At 39.1% G+C, this 25,978-nt stretch overlaps 1 protein-coding gene across 1 annotated transcript; it reads right to left on the bottom strand.

The window, feature by feature from the left end:
• Window positions 1-406: 406 nt before the first annotated feature.
• On the bottom strand, window positions 407-24,379 carry LOC145397266 (uncharacterized). Its single transcript, XM_080270463.1, has 3 exons — window positions 24,243-24,379; window positions 11,654-11,840; window positions 407-652 (listed from the first exon to the last, which is right to left on the bottom strand). The coding sequence occupies exons 1-3, from the start codon at window positions 24,377-24,379 to the stop codon at window positions 407-409; spliced, it is 570 nt and encodes a 189-aa protein (XP_080126589.1).
• Window positions 24,380-25,978: the final 1,599 nt, after the last annotated feature.

The raw sequence follows: 25,978 nt of genomic DNA, 5'->3' as shown, positions 1-25,978 counted from the left end.
AACTCTCTCTCTCTCTCTCTCTCTCTCTCTCTCATGAGAAGGTCATTGAAATATACATCAATATCATTTAAGCTGTATTTTGAGAAGTAGGCAAATAAATAAAATACACTGTCCAACACAAGAAATGCATTAGAACATGTGAGACAGGATGGATAATTTTGTAGGAGTTCAATCAGTCACTACCATAACGACATTTGCATTAGCAAATATTCTCGCCAGTGCTGGACGATTTTACTATGTTTAGGAGAGGCTTTCCAAACTAAGAAGGCTAGATATAGCATCAACTTTTCCACAACCGTAGGCATTTCCAGTTTGAAAAGAATAAATTTGTTTAAAGATACGAAGAACTTAAAAACGTAGAGTGGGTGACGGGGATAATGAACAAGGATTGTTATTTGTCTGTTAGTTAAAATGTCTTAGGCAGCTGAAGTTCTATAAGGAACATAAGTACTGAGACCGTCATTCCGACAGCGAAGAGGACGATGGGTGCCAGCAGCTGCGACAGGGTGAGGGGCCTGAGGGTGTTGTTGGAGTCTGAATCATCCTGGTCTTCCACTACCTCGCCTTGTAACTCTGCCTTCCTCCTTCTTGCCTGACTCTGCTTCCGAGCCAACACCAGTATATCCTCGTTCCACTTGTCATACAGCCCTGCCTAGAGTTAGGAATATACCTAAAACATCCGAAACCCTTTGGAAAACAACTGTAATATTTTGGTCTAGTCGTAAATTAAGAAAGTTATCTCTGTCTATCTATCTGTCTATAAGCAGACGCCTCAATCCCGGAAAGGGGGGCAACAAAGAAATCACCTCCATGTCGTCCTGTCCCGTGCCATTCTGCTGCCCTCCCACCAGCTAACCCCCCGCTCTCTCACATATATTTCCACTCCATCCCATTCTCTGTCTCCCCCTCCCTCTCCCTCCTCCATCTCTCTCACATACACTCTCCCCGTTAGTCTCTCGCTCTCCATCCTCTCCACATGGCCAAACCAATTCAGTGTCTTTCTACTAACGCTTCCTGTCACATCCGCTTCAACACCACAACGCTCCTTCACTTCCTCATTTGTCAGTCTGTCTCTCCATATAACTCCACATGCTCCTCTCAAGTTTCTGATTATAATTTTTTTTTTTTAATATGGTGATTTTTTGGTATAAAATTTTTAATATCATGTCGATGTGCCAGAGAAGAAACATTTGCTTAAACAGTAAAACAAATTTGTGTATGCCTGCATCTGAAAAGATTGAAATGTACTGTATCAACGTCAACCGAAAAATTCCCCCCCCATCACAAAACACACACACACACACACACACACACACACACACACACACACACACACACACACACACTCACACACAGGAAAGGATAGGACAGATATGCCACATCTAGTGGAGTCCAGTTCGGAAGGAATACTTTGCTTTCATAGTCGATTGAGTAGCACGCAGTTGAGTCTAAATTGTTGGTGGTTGTTGTAATAGAGAGAAATAGCTTGTTGTTATGGTCGATTAAGTCGCATCCAGCTGAGGCCAAATTGGTGGGTATAATTGGTTTTTGTTATAGTCGATTTTAATCTGCTACAGAGCCAGGCGGGAACCCGTGAGCATTCTCTGCCCGTCGACTGCCCTGGGATACTATTGTATCTGTCGCAATATCAAGTATTTATTCTAGTAATACGGTATACCTCTCTTTTCAGATGTCTGAAGGAGCTATAGTGACGATGATACGTTTTCTTCAATGTCTTACTTAATTCTGTTTTGAAAAATCCTTGACTGATAAATTTTCTTGTGATCTGTTGGATTCTTTTAATAAAGTTTTCCAAATCTGTAATGTGTACTTGCTTTTGCGACCCGTAGCAACTGAGACATGTATACACCCCACGCTGGAACTCTACAATAGGTATGTTTCCCGACAAATCTGGGTATGATACAATTTCAAAATTATAATCATCTCTTTTATCATCCAGTTTTGCTGATATGATTCTGTTTTCTATTTTGATATTGATTTCCAAAAAACTTTGCTTGGCAGTTCCCAATGTTTTTTGTATTTATACTAGTCCTTCCGGATAAATTTCTTTTTTCCTTTCATTCATCTCTCCATCATTGTTTAAGGATATTAAATCGTCAATGAATTGTCTAGTTTGTTAAATTTCTTTGGTACTGAATAGTGAACTTTTGTCATTCGTTCTATCCATTTGAATTCATAACTATAAAAGTATAGATTTGCCATGAATGGGGCTGCGTCTATTCCTATGGGTATTCCTATGCACTGTTTGAAAACTATATTTCCGCAACTAAAGAAGCAGTTTCCTACCAGGTAATTTGTCATAACCATTACCTGATCCTCTGAGAACTTCAAGTTTTTGCTATCTCATTTACCTACCCAGTATCCTTCGTGTTCACCTACTGCGATCAAATTCTTATTCAATCCTTTAAAGGCAACATGCACTGTCCATACCAACTTTTTATATCCTCGTGTTCGATCTTCGTGTATAACGTTGAAAAATCAGATGTTGCTACGGTTCTTGCATTTCTTTTGTGATTGATGGAATTAATATCCTTCCTGCACATTACTGAGTTATCGCATATCCACATACGGTTGATTCCTGTGTATAAATTTAGTTTATAACGGTATCTTTAGTGTTGCTTGTAAATCAGTTTATAAATGTGTGATAGTTTTTTAGCCTGTGATTATGTAGCACATACTCTAGAAGAAAATATGAATCTGAATTTTATAGGGTCTTTATGCATTTTTACTCTAATATATTGGTATGGTAATTTGTGTTAACATCTACCTCGATTCCGTGAGAAGAAGAGTAAGATGACTGCTTTTCAACTAGCGTATTCTCTTCACTACTAACTATTGTTTATGTTTCGGAGACTTGATCTATCATGCCCAGATCTAGCAGAAGTGTTTTAATGTAACATGCTTTGCAGATGATTGCTGTATTATTGTGTGCTTTGTCTACTGGGACCAAAACAAAGGACTTGTACAAATCTTCAAGAACCTTCATTGCTTCTTTATCTTTAAATACTGGGTTTGGCATTCTCCATCTAGAATTACTTCCTGAGTTTGCAGATATTTTCGTCAACTTTTTGCATACACACTCACTAACATTAACACATCTAGGGTGTGCAGTCTCAGATGAGGGTGCCAGAGTCAGAGACGAATCAAACATGTGAGATTTTGGACAAATGACTATATTGAGCTTAGTCTTTTCAGTATGGTAACATAAATTTACTGTGTCTGCAGACAATGTTATTTTTCATCGTCTGAGAGTCTTTTCAAACTGTAAACTTCAATGCTCTCTTCCTAGCTTTCAATAATCTCATCATAGCTTTCAATACTCTCTTTGTAGGTTTCAATACCTTCTTGATAGCTTTCAGTACTCTCTTTATAGCTTAAGAGCTGCCTTAAGCCAAATAAACATTGTAGCATGAAGAAGAATAAAAATCATCATCATCATCATCATCATCATCATCATCATCATCATCAGTCTATTGCCAGACGCCTCAATCCCATAAGGGGTGGCCACAAACAAATCGTCTCTATATCGTCCTGTCCCCCGCCATTTCGCAGCCCTCCCCACAGCTCACAACCTCCCCACTCCATCCCTCTATCTCATCCACGGCCTTCCCTTCCTTCTCCCCCCCTCCCCTCCACTCACCCACATACACTATCATTATTAGTCTCTCGCTCTCCATCCTCCTCACATGGTCAAACTACTTCAGTTTACTTCTAACGCATTCTATCACATCCACATCCAGACCACAACGCTCCTTCACCTCCTCATTTGTCAGTCTATTTCACCATTTAACTCCATATGCTCCTCTCAGATAATTCATTTCCACTGCTCTCCCTCTTGGCTTGTGTCCTTACAACAAGGTCCAAGCTTCACTTGCATATAATAGGGTTGGTATCACAGTACTATCAAGCAGCAACTTTTTTACTTCCATGCAAACTTCCCTATTTCTGATCACTGCTTTCAAAGAACCAGCAACCTTTCTTCATTTCTGTACCTGTTCAAGCACTTCATTCTCCAAACTTCCATCCTTACTCATCACACTACCCAAGTACTTAAATGCACTCACATTTTCCATTTTCTCATCATCCAGTCTCACTGTGCATTCAGTGACTTCAGTTCTCTTGAAGACCATAAATTTACTATTCCCTACATTCACATTTATATTCCGCCTCTTGTGCAGTACACTCTTCCAAACTCACCAAGCCTTGTAGCTTTCCTTCGTCTTCACTTAACAATGCAGTATCATCTGCGAAGAACAGAACAGGAAGTTTCCAAACGTTACCCTCCCTCAATAGGGCTGCTCCAACATTCACTTCCCTACTATGTAAACCTTTTATAACCCCATCCATATACAGACTGAACAACCATGGAGACGTGACACATTCCTGATTCAGTCTAACTTTCAGATAGTAAAATTCGCTCAGTTCACAATCCACACACACTGTACCCATAGCACCTTCAAACATACTCTTCATGACATTCATCAACTTCCCATTTACTCCATATATTTTTAATATTTTCCACATTCCTTGCCTATCCACTCTGTCATATGCACTCTCCAGATCCTTGAAGGCCACATTATTAGATAATAATAACAACAATAACAGCAACAATTATTATTATTATTATTATTATTATAAGACCAGTTTACTGAAGGGCAAACAATTTATATTATTTACTTTTTTTCCTTATCTCTGAAATGTCCTGCAATTTTTTTTAAACTAATTTTGCCCAGAATGTCAGGACAAACTGATTTAAAAAACAAGTAGAAGTCTTGGTCAGCTTCCTACAAAATGGATACCCAAGAGGCAGTGTCATGTCAATTCAAACACCGAGGAATCCACTCTCACAGATTAATAGCGATGGAGACGATTGATGTAATAACTGCTAACGCTTTTCCTCGCTTTTAGAATTGAAATATATATCGCTTGGGACAGTCTGATATAACAAGTGGGACTGTTTAATATGAAAAGTACATGAATACAAAGTGAAAAGTTGATATATGAGAAATAATTTCATGAGAAAGAGTTAATTTTGACGTACAGTGAAGAGGATTTAACATAAATAGGAGTGCTTTAATCTGTCTGAAAGTGTCTGCACTAAAATTTAGTTAGCCAGGTTTCCACATCCTTGTTCGGCAGTAGTGTATTTGTTGATTAAGTTAATGTACGGTATATTAACTGCATCACTAGCGACGATTAGACTACTGGCTCTTGGAGGTTATGTGTCTTATTTAATCCTCCTCTGTATGCAGCAGTTTTTATTCCATTTGAAAACATCGACATGTGCTAAAATATACTGGAAAGGTCTTACTAACACTGTTTTAATACGAATTCAACAGCAGTTATTAACATTTGAATAATGAGTGATAATGAACACTGATAAAATCGTGCTGTGGGAGCTACAGCAGAATACTTGTGTTCACCTGTAAAGAAGCGGATAAATTTGGCAAACATAATGTAACGACTGAATTTCCCATTGCTCATTTCAACCGTAATCAAAATATATGTGACTGAAAACAAGTGCATATGACCCAAGTGCCTCTCTCATCTAGTACTGGAATTTAGACAGTGAGAAAGTTAAAGTTAGTACTGTAAATGTTTCAGATTTAACGTAGGAGAGTTATAAATGTTATATATAAAGTACTCAAGGAATAAATGTGTTGGGAGAGTTGAATGATTCTTTGATCACGAAGGAGGAAGTGCAGAAGGCAGTAAAGGAGATGAAAACAGGGAATGCTGCAGGTATGGATCGGTGTGCTGTGGAATGCCTGAAGAGTGGTGGAGTGACCATTGTTGACTGGTTAGTAAGATTGTTGAATGTGTGCTTTGTGAAAGGTATGGTGCCAATTGACTGGGCAAGTGCTTGTGTGGTCCCGTTGTATAAAGGCAAGGGTGATAAGTATGATTGTACTAGCTTTAGGCGTATAAGTCTGCTGAGTGTTGTAGGTAAGGTGTATGGTAGAGTGTTAATTTTGAGAGTTAGAGAGGGTACAGAGGGAGTGATTGGTGAAGAGCTGTATGGCTTTAGGAGAGGGAGGGGATGCGTGGATCAGGTGTTTGCTGTGAGACAAGTGTGTGAAAAGTATTTAGCGAAAGTCAAGGATGTGTTTTGGGCATTCATGGATTTAGAGAGAGCGTATGATAGAACTGATAGGGAGGCTTCCTGGACTGTTTTAAGATTGTATGGACTTGATGGTAGGTTACTAAAAGGGGTGAGAAGTTTTTATGTAAATAGTACAGGGTGTGTAAGAGTGGGAAATGCTGTGAGTGACTGGTTTCCTGTGAGAGTGGGGCTGCGACAGGGATGTGTGATGTCGCCTTGGTTGTTTAATATTTACATGGATGGTGTTGTAAGGGAGGTGAATGCAAGAGTTTTAGGTGGAGGTCTGAGTCTGGTGAATGTTGATGGTGGAGAGTGGAATCTGAAGCAGCTGCTGTTTGCAGATGATACTGCACTGGTGGCTGATTCAGAGGAGAGATTGAGACAGTTGGTAGAGGAGTTTGGAAGGGTGTGTGAAAGGAGGAAATTGAAAGTAAATGAGAATAAGAGTAAAGTGATGAAGTGTACGAGGTTGGTAGATGGTAGGGGGATGAATATAGCTTTGAATGGCGAGTTGCTTGAGGAGGTAGAGTGTTTTAAATATCTAGGGTCACATGTTGCTGTAGATGGAAGAATAGATGCAGAAGTGAAGTTTAGAATAAATGAAGTAGGAAAGGTCCTGGGAGGAATGAAAAAAGTGTTTAGATGTCGTTCGCTTAAAATGGATGTAAAGAGAAGGTTGTATGAGGGTGTTGTGGTACCGACTGCGTTATATGGGCTGAAACATGGAATATGGGTGTAGCAGAAAGGAAACTTCTGAATGTAATGGAGATGAGGTGTCTGAGGAGTATGTGTGGAGTGACGCGTATGGATAGAGTGCGAAATGATGAAGTGCGAAGGAGAACTGGAGTTGTTCGGGAGATGGCTGGTAGAGTTGAGCAGAGGGTGTTGCGATGGTTTGGGCATATGGAGAGAATGGATAATGAGCGATTGGTGAAAAAGATAACTAGATTTGATGTGAGAGGTGTAAGGCTGAGAGGAAGACCACGAATAGGATGGATGGACAGTGTGAAGAGAGCACTGGATGCAAGAGGGATGTCTGTTGAGCAAGGAAGAATGGCTGTGCGTGACAGAAATAAATGGAGAGAAACTGTGAATGAATAAGTGATGACGCAGCCCTGAGGGGATATTCTCCCGCATTTGGTCTGATCAGCTAGTCAGGTCAGGTGCGGGTAAGGGGATGGGTCTGTTATGATGTGGCAAGGGTAAACCAGCTCTGCTGTCGGGCCCTGCTGCCGATGTCACTGATTGCATTGCGCAGTTGACCCTTGTGCGGTGTGGTGCGGTGAGGATCTGTCCGTTCTCCCCTTGGGGCTAAGATGCGAATGAATGTGTTTGAATGGATGAGTAAATGGGGAGTGTGTCGTCCTGTCTCGGCTACCTCCCTTTCCTTGGGGGAAGTAGCCTAGGTATATAGATAGATAGATAGACTCATCCCATCATAAATTGCAAATATTACATGGACGTCATACCAGATGGGTTAACTGGACATTCTTAGCAATCCCTTCATATATAGTCATCCAGAGACAACAAGTACACACTACAAAATACGCTCTCAAGCAGTATAGTTCAGGGGCCAATCCAGATTTTGGTACCACATAAGGTGGCCAAACATTAGTGGTACCAAAATGTTAACATGGTCAGTATGAAAACATTAATATATGATAACTTCTCCAGCCTTGTAGCTTAATGAATTTTTAAAGGAAAATTCAAAATAGCACTTTGTCATTCACACAGGAGAAAAGCCATATGAGTGTCATGTGTGTAACGACATTTACATATAAAAGTAACCTGAAGACACATGTACTGACAGTGATGAAGGTGTGAAAGAATCAGCGATGTTCTGTATGTAGCAAACAGTTTAGACGTGAAGATACTCTAATCACACACATGATTTTCAGTATACTTGAACTGGTGCATGGATTACAGATACTAGATACGCCTTAAAATGCATGAAACATTATTTAAAATATTTTGACCGGTATATGCTAAATGATATATATCTTGTGCCTTGCAGGTATGCATGTGTGCTATAAATTGCTTAAGAAGTAAGATACCTATAATAGATCTACCAATTTGTGATCAGGATCCTACACCGTAGAAACGTGCAAAATGAGCTGCATCATTCATTGCACTGACGATGATTCACAGCTGGCAAAGGTGCAAGGTTTGGAATCCTGGAAAACCCTGCTTAGAGCTGCAGATATAAGACGACACACCATACACTTCGAGACAGCCAGTAGCCTAGGAGAATGTGAAGTACCACAGACTCAGAATCACTGCAAATATCGCAGTATATTTACCAGAGCTGGGCACCTCCACAATCAACTTCTGCAATCCACAATTTTCGCAAAAGCAGGCCGCATGATTTCAGTTGTGGAATTGTGACTGCGACAAACTCGTCCAAAACTTGCGGTATTATGTTGCGGAAGTGTTCTGCAATCGCAATACTGTCTGCAATCACCCACGTGGCAGTCGGTGCCAGTTAGTACAGGCTACAGCAGACTCATGACTATCAAGCTTGGAGAGGATTCCCGGCCAGCAGCGGCGGCAGGCGAGGCTTTGCTGCATCAGTTAGCAGTAGGGATGGGCAATACCAGAAGAAATGATCTGATATGATATGATACGATATACAGTAAAAGTCCTTTAATCCGGAATGCAGTAGCCCACGGACCTTCCGGATTATGATATTTTTGGATTATCAGACAGGTACCTGAAAATGTTCAAAACACACCCCAAAAAATAATAATAAAATATAATAATGTAAAAATTACAGATTTCTTTGCTTACCTTTGAAGTGTAGTGCAAATGCAGGCTGTTTGAGGATATATTGGTGCTTAAACCGTTCGGATAGTACAGTAGTCCCATCGATATTTTTCGATTTTCCCCCAATTTTTCTCGATTTTTTACCCCCAAAAGCTAAAAATGACCCTGAACTAAAAATTCCAAACCATCTGGTTTTCCGAACCATCGTATGCCGGATTATCAGAAGTTCACTTTATAAGCCAGCTTGGCAGTAGATTATGTGGCACGCATAGCTAATCATGCACAGTTGTTCCAGAATTTGACAGACGACGATCTTAATGCCTAATGTAATGGTGATCACTGAAAATGCTTTTTTTTTAATGGTCTTACTGGAAGAGGAAGCATTGGCACAAAGGTTATTTCTTTTCCTTGTTATATTATTTTTTTGTAATAAAGGATATTATTATATTATTATAATATTACTATTGTCAGATTTTCATGGTATGTCATAACTCTGATACAAAAATAAAAAGTGATAGGTATATACCTGAGTATATGTCTGTACCTTACAAAATTACGGTTGTGAGAAATAAATTTTCAGTAAATACACCAAGGTATTGGCGACAATTTTAAGATACATCATAAATGCCATGAACAGATTTTAAATACAATAATTCACAACATTACCAATCGATTTACCCCCTGAATGTGCACTTTGTATTGAAAATTGTGAAACTGGATTGCAGTTGCGGTACTGAGGTAGCGGAACTGCACATTCCAAGAATACTAAGGGATTGTGATAGCGGAAGGTAAGGGTCAGAGGTTGTGGAACTGCGACTGCGGAGTTGAATTTTAGACTGCAATGCGCAGCACTGATACTATGAAAGAGCTTTTTGAAGCCATCAGAAACCGGTGTATCCATAACCAAGGTGCTGATGTTAAAGCTAAAGATACTGGTACAAGAAAATCTTCTAGAGATGCAGCAAGTACTAAAGGAGTATACGAAAGGCTATGTATAATCTGTAAAAACTCAAGCAAATACCTGTCAGGAACACATACACGCGGACGTCTCTCACAGTGTTTGGAGTTAAGAGCTGATGCCAGGTTCGTGAAGTAGCTACTAGGAAACTTTATGAAAAAGTTTTTGCAGCACTGAGTCGAGACCGAGCTGCAGCAGAGGGACATTACCACAAATCATGTTATAGGCTGCATACAAAAAATGAGACTACAGCCACATTTAGTGTGAGTGAAGCCCTTGAAGACCATTCAAAGTATGAGTAAGCGGTAGAACAAACACATGAGCAGCTTATCATGTACATCTGGAATGATCTTTCGCCACATCCTTATGTTCTTACATTGAGGGATCTCACATGAAAGCTTGAAAAAATCCCTGAAATCTCTTGGTTATGCACAAGTTAAACCATTAACCAAAAAAACACATCCACCGAAAGTTGGAGTTCACAGGATCACTCCACTATGTCTCTGATGAGAAGGGTAAGGTTCTTTTCTACCCAGACAGTTTATCAATTGGAGCTCTTGTCAAACAAGTCCACAAGTTAAAACATGATCTCAAGGCTGCAAGAGCTATCACAGAAGAGGACGTCATTACAAAAGCGACCATGGAGTTGAGAAACAGCATCAATAAGCAAGATGTACCCCACACATGGCCACCTGACACAGAATAATGCATTATTTCAGAACCAGATACTACATTCCTGAAGACACTGCTGACTGGCAAGAATAAGTATGACAATCCCTCACCTAGAGTTCAATGGCCAGTAACTTCTTTGGCAGTGATTTGGGATTTACTGTCACAACTGGCAGGACAAAGCTGCCTAAGCATGTTCTTATCCCTATTGCCATTAAGTCATTGACTGGAAACAAGGAACTGACACAGATCATGAATAGACTTGGCTACAGTGTGTCGTATTCACAACTGGAGAAGTTTGACACTGCATTGTGTCATCAGAAGCTAGAACTTGCAAAAAAAAAAAAAAGAAAGAAAAAAGAAAACAGTTGTTCCAAATGTTCATCCCTATGTGTTTACAACTGTTGCATGGAACAACATAGACACACTTGAAGAGACACTGAGTGGTGGTGATACAACCCACTGAGTGAATGTCATTCTTGTCCAACCGAAAGTTGAAGGACCTTCAACAAAGTCAGCACTACCTACAGTAGTTAAATCAAAGAAGAGAAGCATCTCCCCTGTCATTACGATACAAGACAGACAGGGTTATCATACCAAAATGTAAACTTGAGATATGAGGGAAGACAAAAATCCCAAAATTGTTTGGCCACCTTGGGTAGTACCAATTTGTTAAAAATTCAATATTGACCCCTGGACTAGTAGGGGTAAACAAAATATACGCACTTATCCCCCCTAATAGTTCCACAGATATGTCTCTCCAGTCAACGTATATGGACAGGCCATCATGTAAAATGAACAGCCCGATAGACTAGGCTACAGCTACAAATACAACATTAGGAGGATATTCTTTGATTAAATATGAGTAGGAAGTGCTATATCAACATAGGTCCAATTGTCAGCTGTAACTCAGCAACACATACTGATAGCCTATTGGAGAAAATGATAATCAGTTATTGTATTTCCTGAGTGGTTGAGAACTGAATCCATGTGAAGCAAGCATTTATATTCAAAATTAGTTCAAGAGTAACCTAAAACTTCTCATACATATCCAGGCACCTCTTCTACAACTATCTGGAAGTAAGAGTAATAGAATAAAAAATACACCCTCAAACTCAAGGAGATGAAGAAACACCCACCGTGATAACTGAGGTGATGTGTCTGTCCAGCTGGGGTTGGTACGGTGCGTCGTGTGGGATGAGCCAGCCGGACAGTCCTGGCAACAGCTTTTCTCTGGCGATGTAGACACTGGTGGTACCGTCAGCCCTAGTGAAGTGGTCAGCAATGTCCTGCTGCATCTTGTGAATTGTCTCCAGGTGAGCCTGGCTGAAGCAAATGCACAAAAGAGATAACAATTACAACTAAATCAGCAATATATATATATATATATATATATATATATATATATATATATATATATATATATATATATATATATATTTCTTTTTTTATGTTACTACTGAGTCCGCAGGAATTGAAGATAAGTATTAAAAAAAAAAATTCTGTCATATCTGCAGTTGATGGTGTTTTCTTGGTTGTGGTATTTCTATAACTATTGTAGATACAGCTATTTGTATCTTTTGGCTATTGCATAGATTAGCGATCAATGTTGTCAGTGACTAATTTCAAATTTCCTAAGATAACACCATAAAAAATACCAGGAAATTCCAAGGCCTATTTCTCTAACCGTAAGTGAAACACAGAACTTAAAAGACATTCTAAACATGGCATTTATACTCACTAGAACCCAATAGATTATTTATTGTTGGTAAACCGTAACTGCAGGATCGTCCCAGCTATGGCAGGCAACCTCTTGTCTTGCTTGTTTAGCTAATAAGCGATTAGCCGCGATTGCTGCATACAGCCTATTGGTTTGCTTGGTTTTTATGATATTAATTTGTGAGAACACCCTCTCCACGCACGCAGAAGAATAAGGCAAAGCTAATAAGTCGCACAGGAACTTCGAAAGAAGATGAAACTTGGACTGGTTATTTGCATCTTTGATTAACTGTAGATCATACCAGAAAGTGCTTGCAGGCTTACTGCCGTCAAGGATAGTGTTCCTGGTATACACAAGATTTCTCCACTGGTCTTGCAACTTGTCGAGATCAGCGTTGGGAAATCAACAGCTAGCTTCACAAGTGACTTCATGCTTCTTTTATCTGAAGGAGCTTCGTGGGATTCAGCACACGTAACATAGCAAGAATGCTAATCTCTTCGAGGGGGAATCTTTTCTTCATCTGCACACATAGTGTGCAGATGAAGATATGTTTTAGAGTAAAAAATACCTTTTATTAGTAGAATACATTAAAAATCTCAAGATTACCCGTGTTTTAACATTTTACATCCAGGATTCCAAGGTGGAACACCAAATTCCAAGATCTTGGGAAAAATTCCAAGGTGTGGCAACAATGTTTGCGATTTGTCTGATAGGTTATTAGTTTTAGGAGTTTTATATTAGGTATTTTTGCTAATAAGTAACGTAATAAAAGATAGAAAGAAATAAAAATAAGTATTAAAATATATATATATATATATATATATATATATATATATATATATATATATATATATATATATATATCATATATACAGTATATATGTACGCGTGTGTATATATATATATATATATATATATATATATATATATATATATATATATATATATATATATATATATATAGTCTTAATGACCAGGGGCTTCGGACCCAATGGTCGATAGGCACCAGTTAAAAAAAAAATCACTTCTTGCGCACATTACTTGATAACTGCTAATTCCAGACGACTGCAGTCAGCTTAGGAGAGACATTGTTCTGGAATGACTGGATGTAATCTTCAGTACGTCTTTCTTTCCTAAGACGTTTTAAATTAACAACTGTAACACTATCTGGTGGCAGACTATAATATAGATAACCATACTCGAGTTGTAGGAGTTAAGAAATTTTTATCAAACATAAATTGAAGGAACTGGAATTTCAAATAAATGCATCTGTCTATCTATCTATCTGACTGTCTACCATATTTATCTCATTACGATCACCAAAAGAATCAGGAAGACCGAGATTCATATATCTGTCTATCTAATTTACTATAGCATTAGCCGTGTGTGTGTGTGTGTGTGTGTGTGTGTGTGTAATTTGGGCAGCCGAAACTACACATTCAAATCGCACCAAAATTGGCACAAAAATCGCCAAAAAATACGCTGATGTGAAAAAACGTGGTCCCATCACGACTGAAAAACTTTTACCATATTTAATGAGCGACCAAATTTTTTCCAAAAAACGCCGCTCCCGACGCCCGGTCGGTTGCCGTGGCCTAGTGGATAATATCTTGGACTTGCGTGCGGACAACTTGGGTTCCATTCCCGAAGCGAGGTGAGGGCGCCTTTCTTTGGTGCAGAGGCGTCCTGGTGCACCAAAATTGGCGCGAAAATCGCAGAAAGTTCGCTGATGTCGAAAAACTTGGTCCTATATCGATTGATGATTCTTTATCAGAGTTAAGAGCGATCAAAGTTTGGTTCGGCAAACAGTTCATTCGGTACCGGGACTTTTAGAAATCGAGTCTACTCGGGCCCGAAGGGCCCATGAGCACTTGTCTATATCTATCAATCTATCTATCTATCTGTCTGTTCATCTGTCTACTACTCTATCTATCTGTCTATTAAATCAATGTATCTATCAAGTAATCTATGTATTTTTACAATCACAAAAAACGAGAAAAACTGGAGTTTCATATATCTTTCTCTATACCTATCTACTCTGTATCTAGAGTGAAATTATATATATATATATATATATATATATATATATATATATATATATATATATATATATATATGCTAAAATATATGAATATATTTTAATTCTGATATATACAGGGTACTACCCAAACGTTCCAGTAATTTGAATACTGTAGGAAAATATGTTACCTTACCCCCTAGTTCTCACTGTCGCCTTCGAAGTAGTCCCCTTGGGTATGTATACAGTGGTCCCAGCGTTTATTCCACGAGTCCATGCATCCCTGGAGGACTTCAGGCGTGATGGTCTTCAGCACCTCATGCAATTCTTTCTGGATCTCCTCAATCGAGTCAAATTGACGCCCTTTCAGTCGTTATTTCAACTGTGGAAACAGCAAAAAGTCACAGGGGACAAGGACATGCGAATAAGGTGGGTGGGGAATGACTACCGTGTTAGTGGAAGCCAGGAACTGCTGGACAACAACTGATGTGTTGGCGGAGGCTTTGTCATGATGCAGGACCCAGTCCTTGTTCTTCCACTGTTCTGGACGTTTGCAGTGGATATTCTCCCTCAGATGCTGCTAAACTTCACAGTAAAACTTTTCACTGACAGACTTATCGGGTGGGATGAATTTCTTGTGAACAATCCCTTGGATATTGAAGAAAACGATCAACATCGACTTGACACTGCTGCGAACTTGATGCGCTTTTTTCGGCCTCGGTGAATTGGAAGACTTCCATTACGATGACTGCTGCTTTATCTCCGGGTCATAACCATGAAACCATGATTCATCACCAGTTATGATCTTGGAGATGAAGGTGGCATCATCTCTGACCTGAATCTTGAGCTCCCTGCAAACTGCAACACAATGTGCCTTCTGCTTGTCACTCAGCAATCTTGGCACAAATTTTGCATCGATGCGTCTCATGCCCAACATGTCCGATAAAATGCGTTGCACGCTTCCGTACGACAGTCCAACAATATCACAAATATCATGGATAATTCGCCTACGATCTGGAAGGATAGCCTGACGAACATTTCCGACGTTTTCTGGTGTTGTTGCCATTGACGATCATCCAGAACGGTCATCATCTTTGATGGACGTTCATCCTTCCTTTGTCATAAAAGACTTTGTAGAAACTTGTAGTGATGTTTAGTAGATTAGTTATATATATATTGAACTTGTGGACGAGCGGTTGTTATACTTGAGTAGCTTTGTAAGTAGATGATCTTCATTCCCATTTGTCATACAATGACAGGAGAGGTAAAGAATAGTATGGGACTATTTTTATTTGTCTTGGAAATATTAACAAAGTGTCTCACACACGATTGAAGTATAAGTAGAGACCCGCAAGCTACCTCCCTGTCTCTCTCTCTCTCTCTCTTCCCTCTCGCCCATGTTACTAGGCTCATTCTCCCTACTACCTGCCGGTTCTATGGCCTGTCTCCTTCTCCGCTCTGCTTCCTAAATTCTGGTGTAGCAGGGGTCGTGTCACGTGTGTTACACTGTGGTTGGAAAGTTCTAAAAACCTGTGTGTGAGTATGTGTGTATGTCACTAGGCTTTGTTAGTATGCTATCTTGCTGACACACTACCTACATCATCCCCTGACTTGCTACTTCCTGTGTATTGTCAACATTTCCTCAGTTAACTTGCAAGATCATTTCCCCTTCCCAGGCTTGCTTGGAGCTGTCTATCTATCTATTTATCTATCTGTTTATTATGATTTGTAATTATAATATGGAGTCCTGACACCTTGAACCGCTTGTACAAGAAAAAATGTTCTGCTTTGAGACATGACACTGTCATCAAAGGCTTGCTGAAGCAACCGGTGAGTTTCTGCAACTGTCTTATTGATCTTGAGGCAGAATTTGATGCAGGTTCTTTGTTCCGTGAGGTCCGCCATTGCAAAACCGCAAAACCACCTACGCACCACGTTACAATAGTAAGCGTAGCCCAACAATACGTCCGCTCACATACATGGCTGGGGCCACACTGACGCACAAGCGGTGCTGCTGACTCCTCCTAGCAACAAAAGGCAAAACTGCAAACGGTTGACTCCCTCTGACGCACAAGGGGTGCTGCTGACTCCTAGCAGCAAAAGGCAAAACTGCAAACGGTTGACTCCCTTTGTTCAAATTACCGGAACTTTTGGGTAGAACCTCGTACAACTGAATTCTAACAAGATACCCAAAGAAGGCTTTGATGGTGACAGTGGAAACGAAAAACCAAAAGGCTCTGCTTGAGGAAAAGTCTTAGTAAATATTTTTCAAATAGAATGACTTTTATTATTGTCTTAAGCTGTCATAGTATAAAACATGGACTTAGGATGTGAAATTTTAAAGCTCAACCATTTTTGCAATATTATTTGGTTGATTATTCAAGATCCTAGTGCAAGAATGAGTCTTCAGAGAGTACAAGGTATCTGCCCACAAACTGATCATAGGGCAGATGATTAAACTTTACCCTGTGACTTAAGCTACAGTAGACCATCGGCAAATTGCTGTCACAATCAATTTATTTCATTCTTGCCTAGCCCTTGACGCTTCCACAATTTTGATTTAGGTCAAGTTAAAACTTCACGAGGTTATTTCTCCAATTACACTGACTTTTGACCTATATCTGTGGTCTTCTTTGTATATTTGTTCTCAAAGTCGAATCTCTTTATTCTCATTTTCACCTGAGCATTGCCACAAAGTCAAGGCCACACTGTACAAAACATAAAAGTGGTATAAGGTGACCTTTCCACGAGACCTTGGCCTTTGGCATGTTTTTTTTAATTATATATATATATATATATATATATATATATATATATATATATATATATATATATATATATATAAATACCATTAAAATTGGTAACTGGAGAGAACGCTAAATCATGACGGTAAAATCGATGAGTTAGTGAAGGTTTTTCAAAATTACGGACTTGATATTTGTGCTCTGACAGAAACTAGATTAACTGGAGTCGATTAGTTGGATTTGGAGGATGGTATACGTTTATTGATATCTGGCCGACAGGACGGAATGCGTTATCAGGGAGTAGGATTGTTGCTGGGTTGTAAGGCAAATAAGGCTTTATATGAGTGGGATCCTATAGATGAGCGATTGTTATACGCACGGTTTAAATCAAATCATGGCAACATCAGTCTGTTTGTGTGTTATGCACCTACTAATGATGCACTCGATGAAAGGAAAGACACATTTTATGAAAAGTTGCAAGAAGGAGTAGGAAGGGTACCTAGACATGATGTTTTGATCTGCATTGGAGACTTTAATGCAGTAATGGGCTGTTCAAATGAGGGATTTGAGGCATGTATGGGTAAGATGGGAGTTGGTAGTAGGATGAGTGAAAACGGAGTGAGGTTTGGAAGCTTCTGTCTAGCAAATGACTTAGTCATCGGGGGCACACTCTTTCAGCATTGCAATATACACAAGACAACTTGGGTGTCGCCGTGTGGAAAATATAAAAATCAGATTGATCACATCGCTATCAGTAGGAGGCATAGAAGTTCTCTGCTAGATGTTCATGTTAAACGGGGAGCGGATATTGGTAGTGACCATCAACTCAGCATTGCAAAAATAAGGTTTAAACTTAAAAATCAGAAGAAGGAAAAATCTGGTGTTGGTAGATACGATATTGTTAAGCTTAGAAGGGAAGGAGAAGAAAAGGAGGAATTCAGATTAGAATGCAGAAATAGGTTTTTGGTGTTGGAAACGTTGGAAGAGGGGGAGAGAAGTGTAGATGAGATGTGGGAGGATGTGAACAAAGTTTTGCATGAGACTGCTGAATGTACGATTGGAAGGAGACATAGATTCAGGAGAAAGAAATGGATATCAGAGGAAACGTGGGATATGATAAAAAAGAGAGGTGAGGCTAAATTGAGGAGTGAGATGCAATGCGTTGATGAACGAGAGATTGAATTAGCAAGAGCTGCGTACTGGAGTTTGAATTCAGAAGTAAGAAGGTTAGCTAGGAGAGATAAAAGAAGATGTGTGGATGAAAAGGTTGCAGAGACTGAAATCTTAATAAACAAAAATGATGGACAGAGTCAAAGAATAGCATATGAATCGATTAGAGAACTGAGTGGTAATGCAGGTAAACGCAAGGAAATACCAGTTAGAGACAGGGAAGGAAATTTATTGACCAAAGATGGAGATATTAAAAATAGATGGAAAGAGCATTTTGAGACAGTTCTTAATAGACCAATACCACCAGAAGAGGATATACCGTCTGCTCAGGAATATTTAAATATAGAAACAGGAGAGTTGAGGCTTGCAGAAGTGGAGAAAGCAGTAAAACAGCTAAAGAATAATAAGGCACCAGGGGAGGATGGTTTATTTCCGGAAATGTTTAAAGTGGAGGGGGATAGATTACTAATGATCTTGACCAAGCTATTCAATAAGATATGGGTGACGGGGTTACTACCATCAGTTTGGAAGAATGGTGTAATTGTTAAAGTTCCGAAGAAGGGAGACCTGAGTGAATGTGGTAATTGGAGGGGAATCTCTTTGTCACCGATAGCTTTGAAAGTTTTCAGTAGAGTGTTGTTAAATAGGTTGGAGCCGGTGGTTGAGGGTATTCTGAGGGATGAACAGGCTGGTTTTAGAAAGGGACGTGGTTGCAATGATCAGATCTTTATAGTTAGGCATTTGATGCAGAGTACCGTTAAGTCTTTGTTTTGTTGATTTTGAAAAGGCTTTTGATAGTGTTTCGAGAGAGACTATGGGGAAGATCATGAGACATTATGGAATACCAGAGGAGTTTGTGAGGGTCATTATGAACATGCATGAGGACACATTTTGTAAAGTGATGCTTGATGGTTGTCTGAGTGATTCGTTTGAGGTCAAGTCCGGAGTAATTCAAGGTGGTGTTCTATCGCCTTTACTATTTATATTGGTCATTGATTACATTATGAAACGCGTTGGAACAGAAACCGGTGCAGGTATACTTTGGGGAGAGAACAGGAAACTTTTGGATTTAGATTATGCAGATGATATAGTTTTGATTTGTGATGGACCAGAAGAGGTGCAGAGAGTGTTGGACTGTTTGGTGAGTGAAGGTCGCAAGGTGGGTTTGGTTATTAATTGTGGAAAAACTGAAATAATCAATATGAATATGGAAAATGCGCAGGAGTGTGTAATTGGAGGTATGGTTGTAAAGCAAGTTGATAGGTTTAAATATTTAGGTACTTATTTAGCCAAGGATGGTTCTTTGAACTTTAAATTCGAGGAAAGGTTAAAGAAGGCTAATCAGGTAATGGGAATGCTTAAAAATATTTGGAATAATAACAATTTTTCTGTGCATACAAAAATCAAACTTTATAAGGTAATGGTTAGGAGTATCTTAATTTATGGACACGAGTCTTGGTACAGCACAGTGACTATGGAAAATAAATTCTTGGTGTTTGAAAACAAAGCACTTAGAAGAATATTAGGAGTTAAGTGGTGGGAAAGGATACCAAATAGTAGAATTAGAGAAATAACGGGAGTGCAGCCGGTCGATGAATATGTTAGGTTCTCACGATGGAAGTGGCTAGGACATGTGTATAGGAGACAGGGAATAGTACGAGGTACACCAGGGTTGGTGGCACTTGGTAGGAGAGGTAGAGGAAGGCCAAAAGAGACGTGGGTGAGGACAATGAGACGGGAAGCTGGAGATGAGTGTTGGGGAGATCTTGAGGAGTTAGCACAAGATAGGATGTGGTGGTGTGAGTTCATCGAGGCCCTATGCATCCCCGAGGGTGCCACAGGAAATGATTGATTGATTGATATATATATATATATATATATATATATATATATATATATATATATATATATATATACGTGGAGCGTTATTAAACTTTTGTCGATTTTTTTTTGTTGGTAGTGCGGAAAAGTTGTAATTTCTTTAGCAAAAAAAAAATTAGTTAATAGCTTTTTGCTCAAGGACGATATCTTTTACCGCCCCAGCCTGACTGAAGTTTGAAAAGTCACCCTTGAAAATAGGCAACAGATATGATATATCCCGATTTGATATATTGATGTATTTTCCTTTTGGGTACTGCTGAAAACTATTGTTATACCTTGTAAATGACACATGTAAAGACGGATATATATATATATATATATATATATATATATATATATATGATAATATCTTCTACCGCCCGAAGTCGTCTGAAAAAAAAAGTTAAAAAAATGATTTTTTTTTCAGTAATATTTTAAACATTCATAAAATTCTACCATGATGTCTATAATTTAGGGGTAGCTGTAATATGAAAGCTAGAAGCCTATATATCATTTGTGCAAAGGTACATCAATATACAATAATGTCTTCCACTGTCCCAATTAAAATCAATATTACTTATTTTCAGGAAATTGGTCAAAAACATTGCACCTATGACTGCTTACCAGAGTTCAGAATATATATTTTCTGTTTTTAAGCTATTATTTAGTTGAACAGAATTTCATATACAGGTTTTTGCTTACTTTTTCTCATTTATATTGAGGAAAAAAAATAACCCAGAACTCACCGTGAGGAGGTGGCTGTATTTCAAGTTCCGCCCTACTCCAGCCTAACCACTCTGCAGTTGCTGGAGCTATTTACGTGCTAAACTGCTTTTTAGTTTCATATCGAGGCATTTGTTGGCGTGACAACAGAGTTGATTGAATAAATCCATCCCGGTTGTTTCTTCCACAAACTTTCTCAGAAGCCTCGGTAACAAGCTTGATGTAACGTTCCATTGCTTGAGTGTGACATGGAATATCCTTTGCTTCAGAATGCGGAACATCACCTGTATGAATGAATTCCATGATATTTTCTGTGTTTATGTTCCTTGTAAGAGGAGGTTCTGTCAGCTCCAAGGAATGCCAGTCAACCATATCATAAAGCGTCGAAATTTAGAGGTGGCAGTTTACATAAGAGGTCACATAAGAGAGTTGGGTTGGAGGAGGATCATGAAGGCACGAAGCTCAGCACCAGACAGTGTGAGTGTTTTTATACTGCCCACTCTAAGTTTCAACGCTGAATCATTTTATGACATGGTTGACTGGCATTCCTTGGAGCTGACAAAACCTCCTCTTACAAGGAACATAGACACAGAAAATATCATGGAATTCATTCATACAGGTGATGTTCCAGGTTCTCAAGCAAAGGATATTCCGTGTCACACTCAAGCAATGGAACGTTACATCAAGCTTGTTACTGAGGCTTCTGAGAAAGTTGTGAGAGAAACAACCGGGATGGATTTATTCAATCAACTCTGTTGTCTCGCCAACAAATGCCTCGATTTGAAACTAAAATGCAATTAACACATAAGTAAATCCAGCAATGGTAGGGTGGTTGGGCTGGAGTAGGGAGGAACTTGATAAACTGTACAGACACCTCCTGGCGGTGAGTTCCTGGTTATTTTTTTCCTTAATAAAAATGAGAAAAAATAAGCAAAGAGCTGTATATGAAATTCTGTTCAACTAAATAATAGCTTAAAAACAGAAAATGTATATTCTGAACTCTGGCAAGCAGTCAGGTGGAGTGTTTTTGACCAAGTTCCTGAAAATAAGTAATATTTATTTTAATTGGGACAGTGGAAGACATTATTGTATATTGATGTACCTTTCCACAAATGATATATAGGCTTTTAGTTTTCATATTATAGCTACCCCTGAATTATAGACATCATGGTAGAATTTTAGGAATGTTTAAAAACTGATTTTTTTTTTTTTTTTTTTCAGACGACTTCGGGCGGTAGAAGATATTATCATACATCAATCCGTCTTTGCGTGTGTCATTTACGAGGTATAACAATACTTTTCAGCAGTATCCAAAGGGAAAATACATCATAATATCAAATCGGGGTATATCACATTTGTTGCCTATTTTCGAGGGTGAATTTTCAATCAGCCTGGGCGGTAAAAGTTATCCTAGAGCAAAATGCTATTAACAATTTTTTTTTCTCATGAAATGACAACTTTTCCGCACTACCCACATCAAAATATCGAAAAAATTGTAAGAACGTTCCACCCATATATATATATATATATATATATATATATATATATATATATATATATATATATATATATATATATATATATATATATATATTTATTTATTTATTTATTTATTTACTGTATATCCTAGGTGATTCTCAGATCATCAGCCAAGTTTGATCCAGACCAGATAAAAACAACTTTATTAATATTCTTCATACACAGACACATGGGTCGAAATTTGGATTTGCCTTGTGACTTTGATCTTTGACCGACTATGGGTAAATTTGAATAACATAGTTCTTGCATGTCACGTAACACTTCCATGAAGTTTGGTTGAAAACAGATCAAAAGTGAATTAACCTTGTCATGTTACCTTGGCTTTTGACACTCCCTTTGACCTTGACTTTTGACAGATTGTTCTCAAAATTTAATCTTTTTTTTTCCTTCCTTAGATTCACCCGTTCCACAAAATTTTATCTAAACTGGATTTCGACGTTTATGGTGACCTTGCCCAGAGATCACGAACTTTGACATGTTGTTAAAAAGACAAGTTTATTCTTTTCCAGACCCTCAACCTTTCCACCATATTTGGTTAAAAGTGGAACAAAATTGTTTGAGTTATTTTGTTACACACGGGTGGAACTTTTGCCTTGCCCTAAGGCCTTGACCTATGACTGACTGTTTTCAAAGACGAATCACTGAATTTTGTCCCTAACCCTCAACCATTCTCCTAAGATTGGTCAAAATTGGATAATTAGTGCTTCAGCTGATTTTGCTAGATCACCGTTTGATCTTACCCTGTGACTTTCACTTTTGACCCATTGTTAAGAAAAAAATAATAACTTTACCTCCTGGTTTGCTTTTAATCGTTCCACGAAAATTGGGTAAAATGGGATAAAAATTATGTTAATTTTGTTAGCATGCACACACACACACACACACACACACACACACACACACACACACAAAACTGCTGTTGCGTCGCGAGTGCTTTGTAAAAATACGGAACAAACTCCTGGAAAGCTAGAATGATCTACGTCAAAAAATAGCCGGCCTCTAAGGCTTTTTGAATCCCGTGTTACACAGTGCAGTTATTAGCAATACATATATATCAGATACGTTCCAGTTTCCTCACAAATACAGGTGTTTGAATTCTTCTTGGTGATTTATGCTCACCTTGACGATGTATTTTAGCGGTTTAGTCATGCAACATTCACATGATTTTATTTGCTCAAGAAATAACTCGCGCACTGAATGGGTATATTTCGATCTACCTATCTGTCTGGCTACTGCCAGACGCCTTAATCCTGTAAGTGGTTACCACAAACGAAATGCTTCCATTTCACCCTGCCCTCTATCATTTGGCTGCCTTCTCTCCAACTCTCCCCTACCTCCCTCTTACATCTCTCCACCCCATCCCTCCATCTCCTTTCGGTCTCTCCCTCCCCATTCCCCTTCCACCTTACTCATGTATTCTTTCATTGTCAGTCTCTCATTTTCCGTTCTGTCTACGTAGCCAAGCCATCTAAGAGTATTTCACCCCACTAACACTTTAGTGTAATATCAAATCATCTTTCTATCTCAGAGCATATCTCCACCTATTTCTCTCAGATAATTCACTTCCACAACTCTCACTCTTGGCATTTTGTGGGTGAAGAAATATTATATATAAATTCGGAAATTCTCATGAACAGAATAAATAACAAGCAACGCTACAAAATCCTCATGATTAAACTTCTTACAGCCGAACACTATACAAGCTGATAGACATTAAGAGTGGCCCATAGCAGTGCTCAACTAGAAACGGGTATCTTAGTTGTTGCGAGGAAAGGTCAGTGTGCTGGTGTGTGCGTGGGTACGATTGTGGGAGATGTAAATGAATAACTGATGCACCATAGACAATCATAACCCCCACTGAGCCGTCCCCACAGCATACAAAAACTCTCCCAGCAGAGTGGAAGAGGACTATTATCTATGGGCCACCCAGTATAGTTCAAAACGTTTGAACTTACTTCTTATACAGTGTCTGACTGAGTCCTTCAATGGTGTCCAACCCAGGCACCATCAGGTCTGCCACACGTCTGAAGAGCGGTGACCCCGACCGTCTAAAATCCTCGACGAGGTAACTCCCCCAAGGCATCACCGTCATTCTGCAGAAAAATTTACGAGAAATACAGAACGATATATTCTAATGCAATCTGTCACCCTTAACCATCTCGTACTGACATTTTTGCGTGCGTTTAAGTTCAGTAAATTTCACACTATTTTATTCACCTTAGAGTTAGTCATAAAAGACTTAGGCTAGCATTACTATTGCTAATGACTATCGTTTTCGGGTCAACTCTAGTTTTCTATTTTAGCTGGTTTAAGCTGTTTAAATCATTGGAGCCTAAGATTTTTGACTTGGCAGTTATTTTCTTCCTTTTGCAGCTCATTTTCGGTTGCTCAGCGACAGAGTAAGACAATACTACGACGATACGTCCATTCCACAACGCTTTTTCATAAACGAAGCAAGTTTCCAATGATAAACTTTCGTTACATAACACTCGCAGAGGAACAAACAAATAATGCTTTATACCCTTTTCCCTAACACTCCTTCATCTTTAGCCTGATTCTCACATTAACCTGAATGCTCCCAATATTCCTATCTCAAACGGTATTGAAATACTTGGTGATTCACTTAACACTGCAGTCAGTTGGACTTCTCAGGTTAGATTACTTGTTGAAACCGCCTCAGAGAAACTTAGATTATTGAAGGGCGTCCGTAACTCCTTCACGGACGAGGAGTTTGCTATGATATATAGTATATGTCGTGTGTTCTCAGCACGAATATTGTTCATTTTTGTGGGGAGGTTGTGGGGCGCCTGTACTGAAACAACTTGAGAAAATTCAAAACAAAGCTAAAAGTGTAATTAATTACTCAGTCATTAAAAATGATCTACCTCGCCTTCAAGTAACAAGGAATGTTGTTTCCTATCTTTCTATCTATTGCCAGGCGCCTTAATCCCGTAAGAGATGGCCACAAACAAATCGCCTCCATGTCACTCTGTCTCCTGCCATTTCACTACCCTGCTTCCAGCTCACACACTCCTTCTCTCATCTACCTCTCCACTCCATCCCTCCACCTCATCCTTGCCCTCCCTCTCCCTCTCCCCCCCTCCACCTCATTCACATACACTCTCCTTGTCAGTCTCTCGCTCTCCATCCTCTCCACATGGCCAAACCACCTCAGTGTTTCTCCAAACACTTCCTGTCTCATTCACATCCACACCACAATGCTCCTTCACTTCCTTATTTCTCAGTCTGTCTCTCCATGTGACTCCACATGCCTCTCTCAAATAACTTATTTCCACTGCTCTCACTCGTGACTTGTGTCCCTCCAACAAGGTCCAAGTTTTACTTCCATACGGTAGAGTTGGTATCACAATACTGCCGTGCAGTAAGTTTTACACTTCCATGCTCACTTCCTTGTTTCTTATCACTTCTTTCAAAGAATCAGCAACCTTTCTTCCTTCTTGTACCGTTTCAACCACTTTACCCTCTAAACTTCCGTCCTTACTCATTACACTCCCCAAGTACTTAAATGCACTCACATTCTCCTTTTCTTTCTCATCCATCCTGGCCGTACATTCAGTGATTTCATTTCTCTCGAAGATCCTAACTTTAATCTTCTCTACATTCACCTTTAGAATCCGTTTCTTACACACTCTCCCAAACTCATTTGCTAAGCCTTGCTGCTCTCCATCGA

Source organism: Coenobita brevimanus, chromosome 40, assembly GCF_032717465.1.
Source record: "Coenobita brevimanus isolate Jiangsu-jjx chromosome 40, ASM3271746v2, whole genome shotgun sequence".
In the NCBI taxonomy this organism is placed as follows: Eukaryota; Metazoa; Arthropoda; class Malacostraca; order Decapoda; family Coenobitidae; genus Coenobita; species Coenobita brevimanus.
The sequence above is the reverse complement of the archived record's forward strand: the minus strand, read 5'-3'. Positions and strand labels throughout refer to the sequence as shown.

Excerpts from the sequence above, each read along its gene's own strand:
- LOC145397266 (XM_080270463.1), bottom strand. The coding sequence starts at position 24,379 with ATGACGGTGATGCCTTGGGGGAGTTACCTCGTCGAGGATTTTAGACGG. Across the intron at positions 11,841-24,242 it reads AGTCAGACACTGTATAAGAA|CCAGGCTCACCTGGAGACAA; the intron begins GTAAGTTCAAAC and ends CATTTGCTTCAG. Across the intron at positions 653-11,653 it reads ACATCACCTCAGTTATCACG|GCAGGGCTGTATGACAAGTG; the intron begins GTGGGTGTTTCT and ends TCCTAACTCTAG.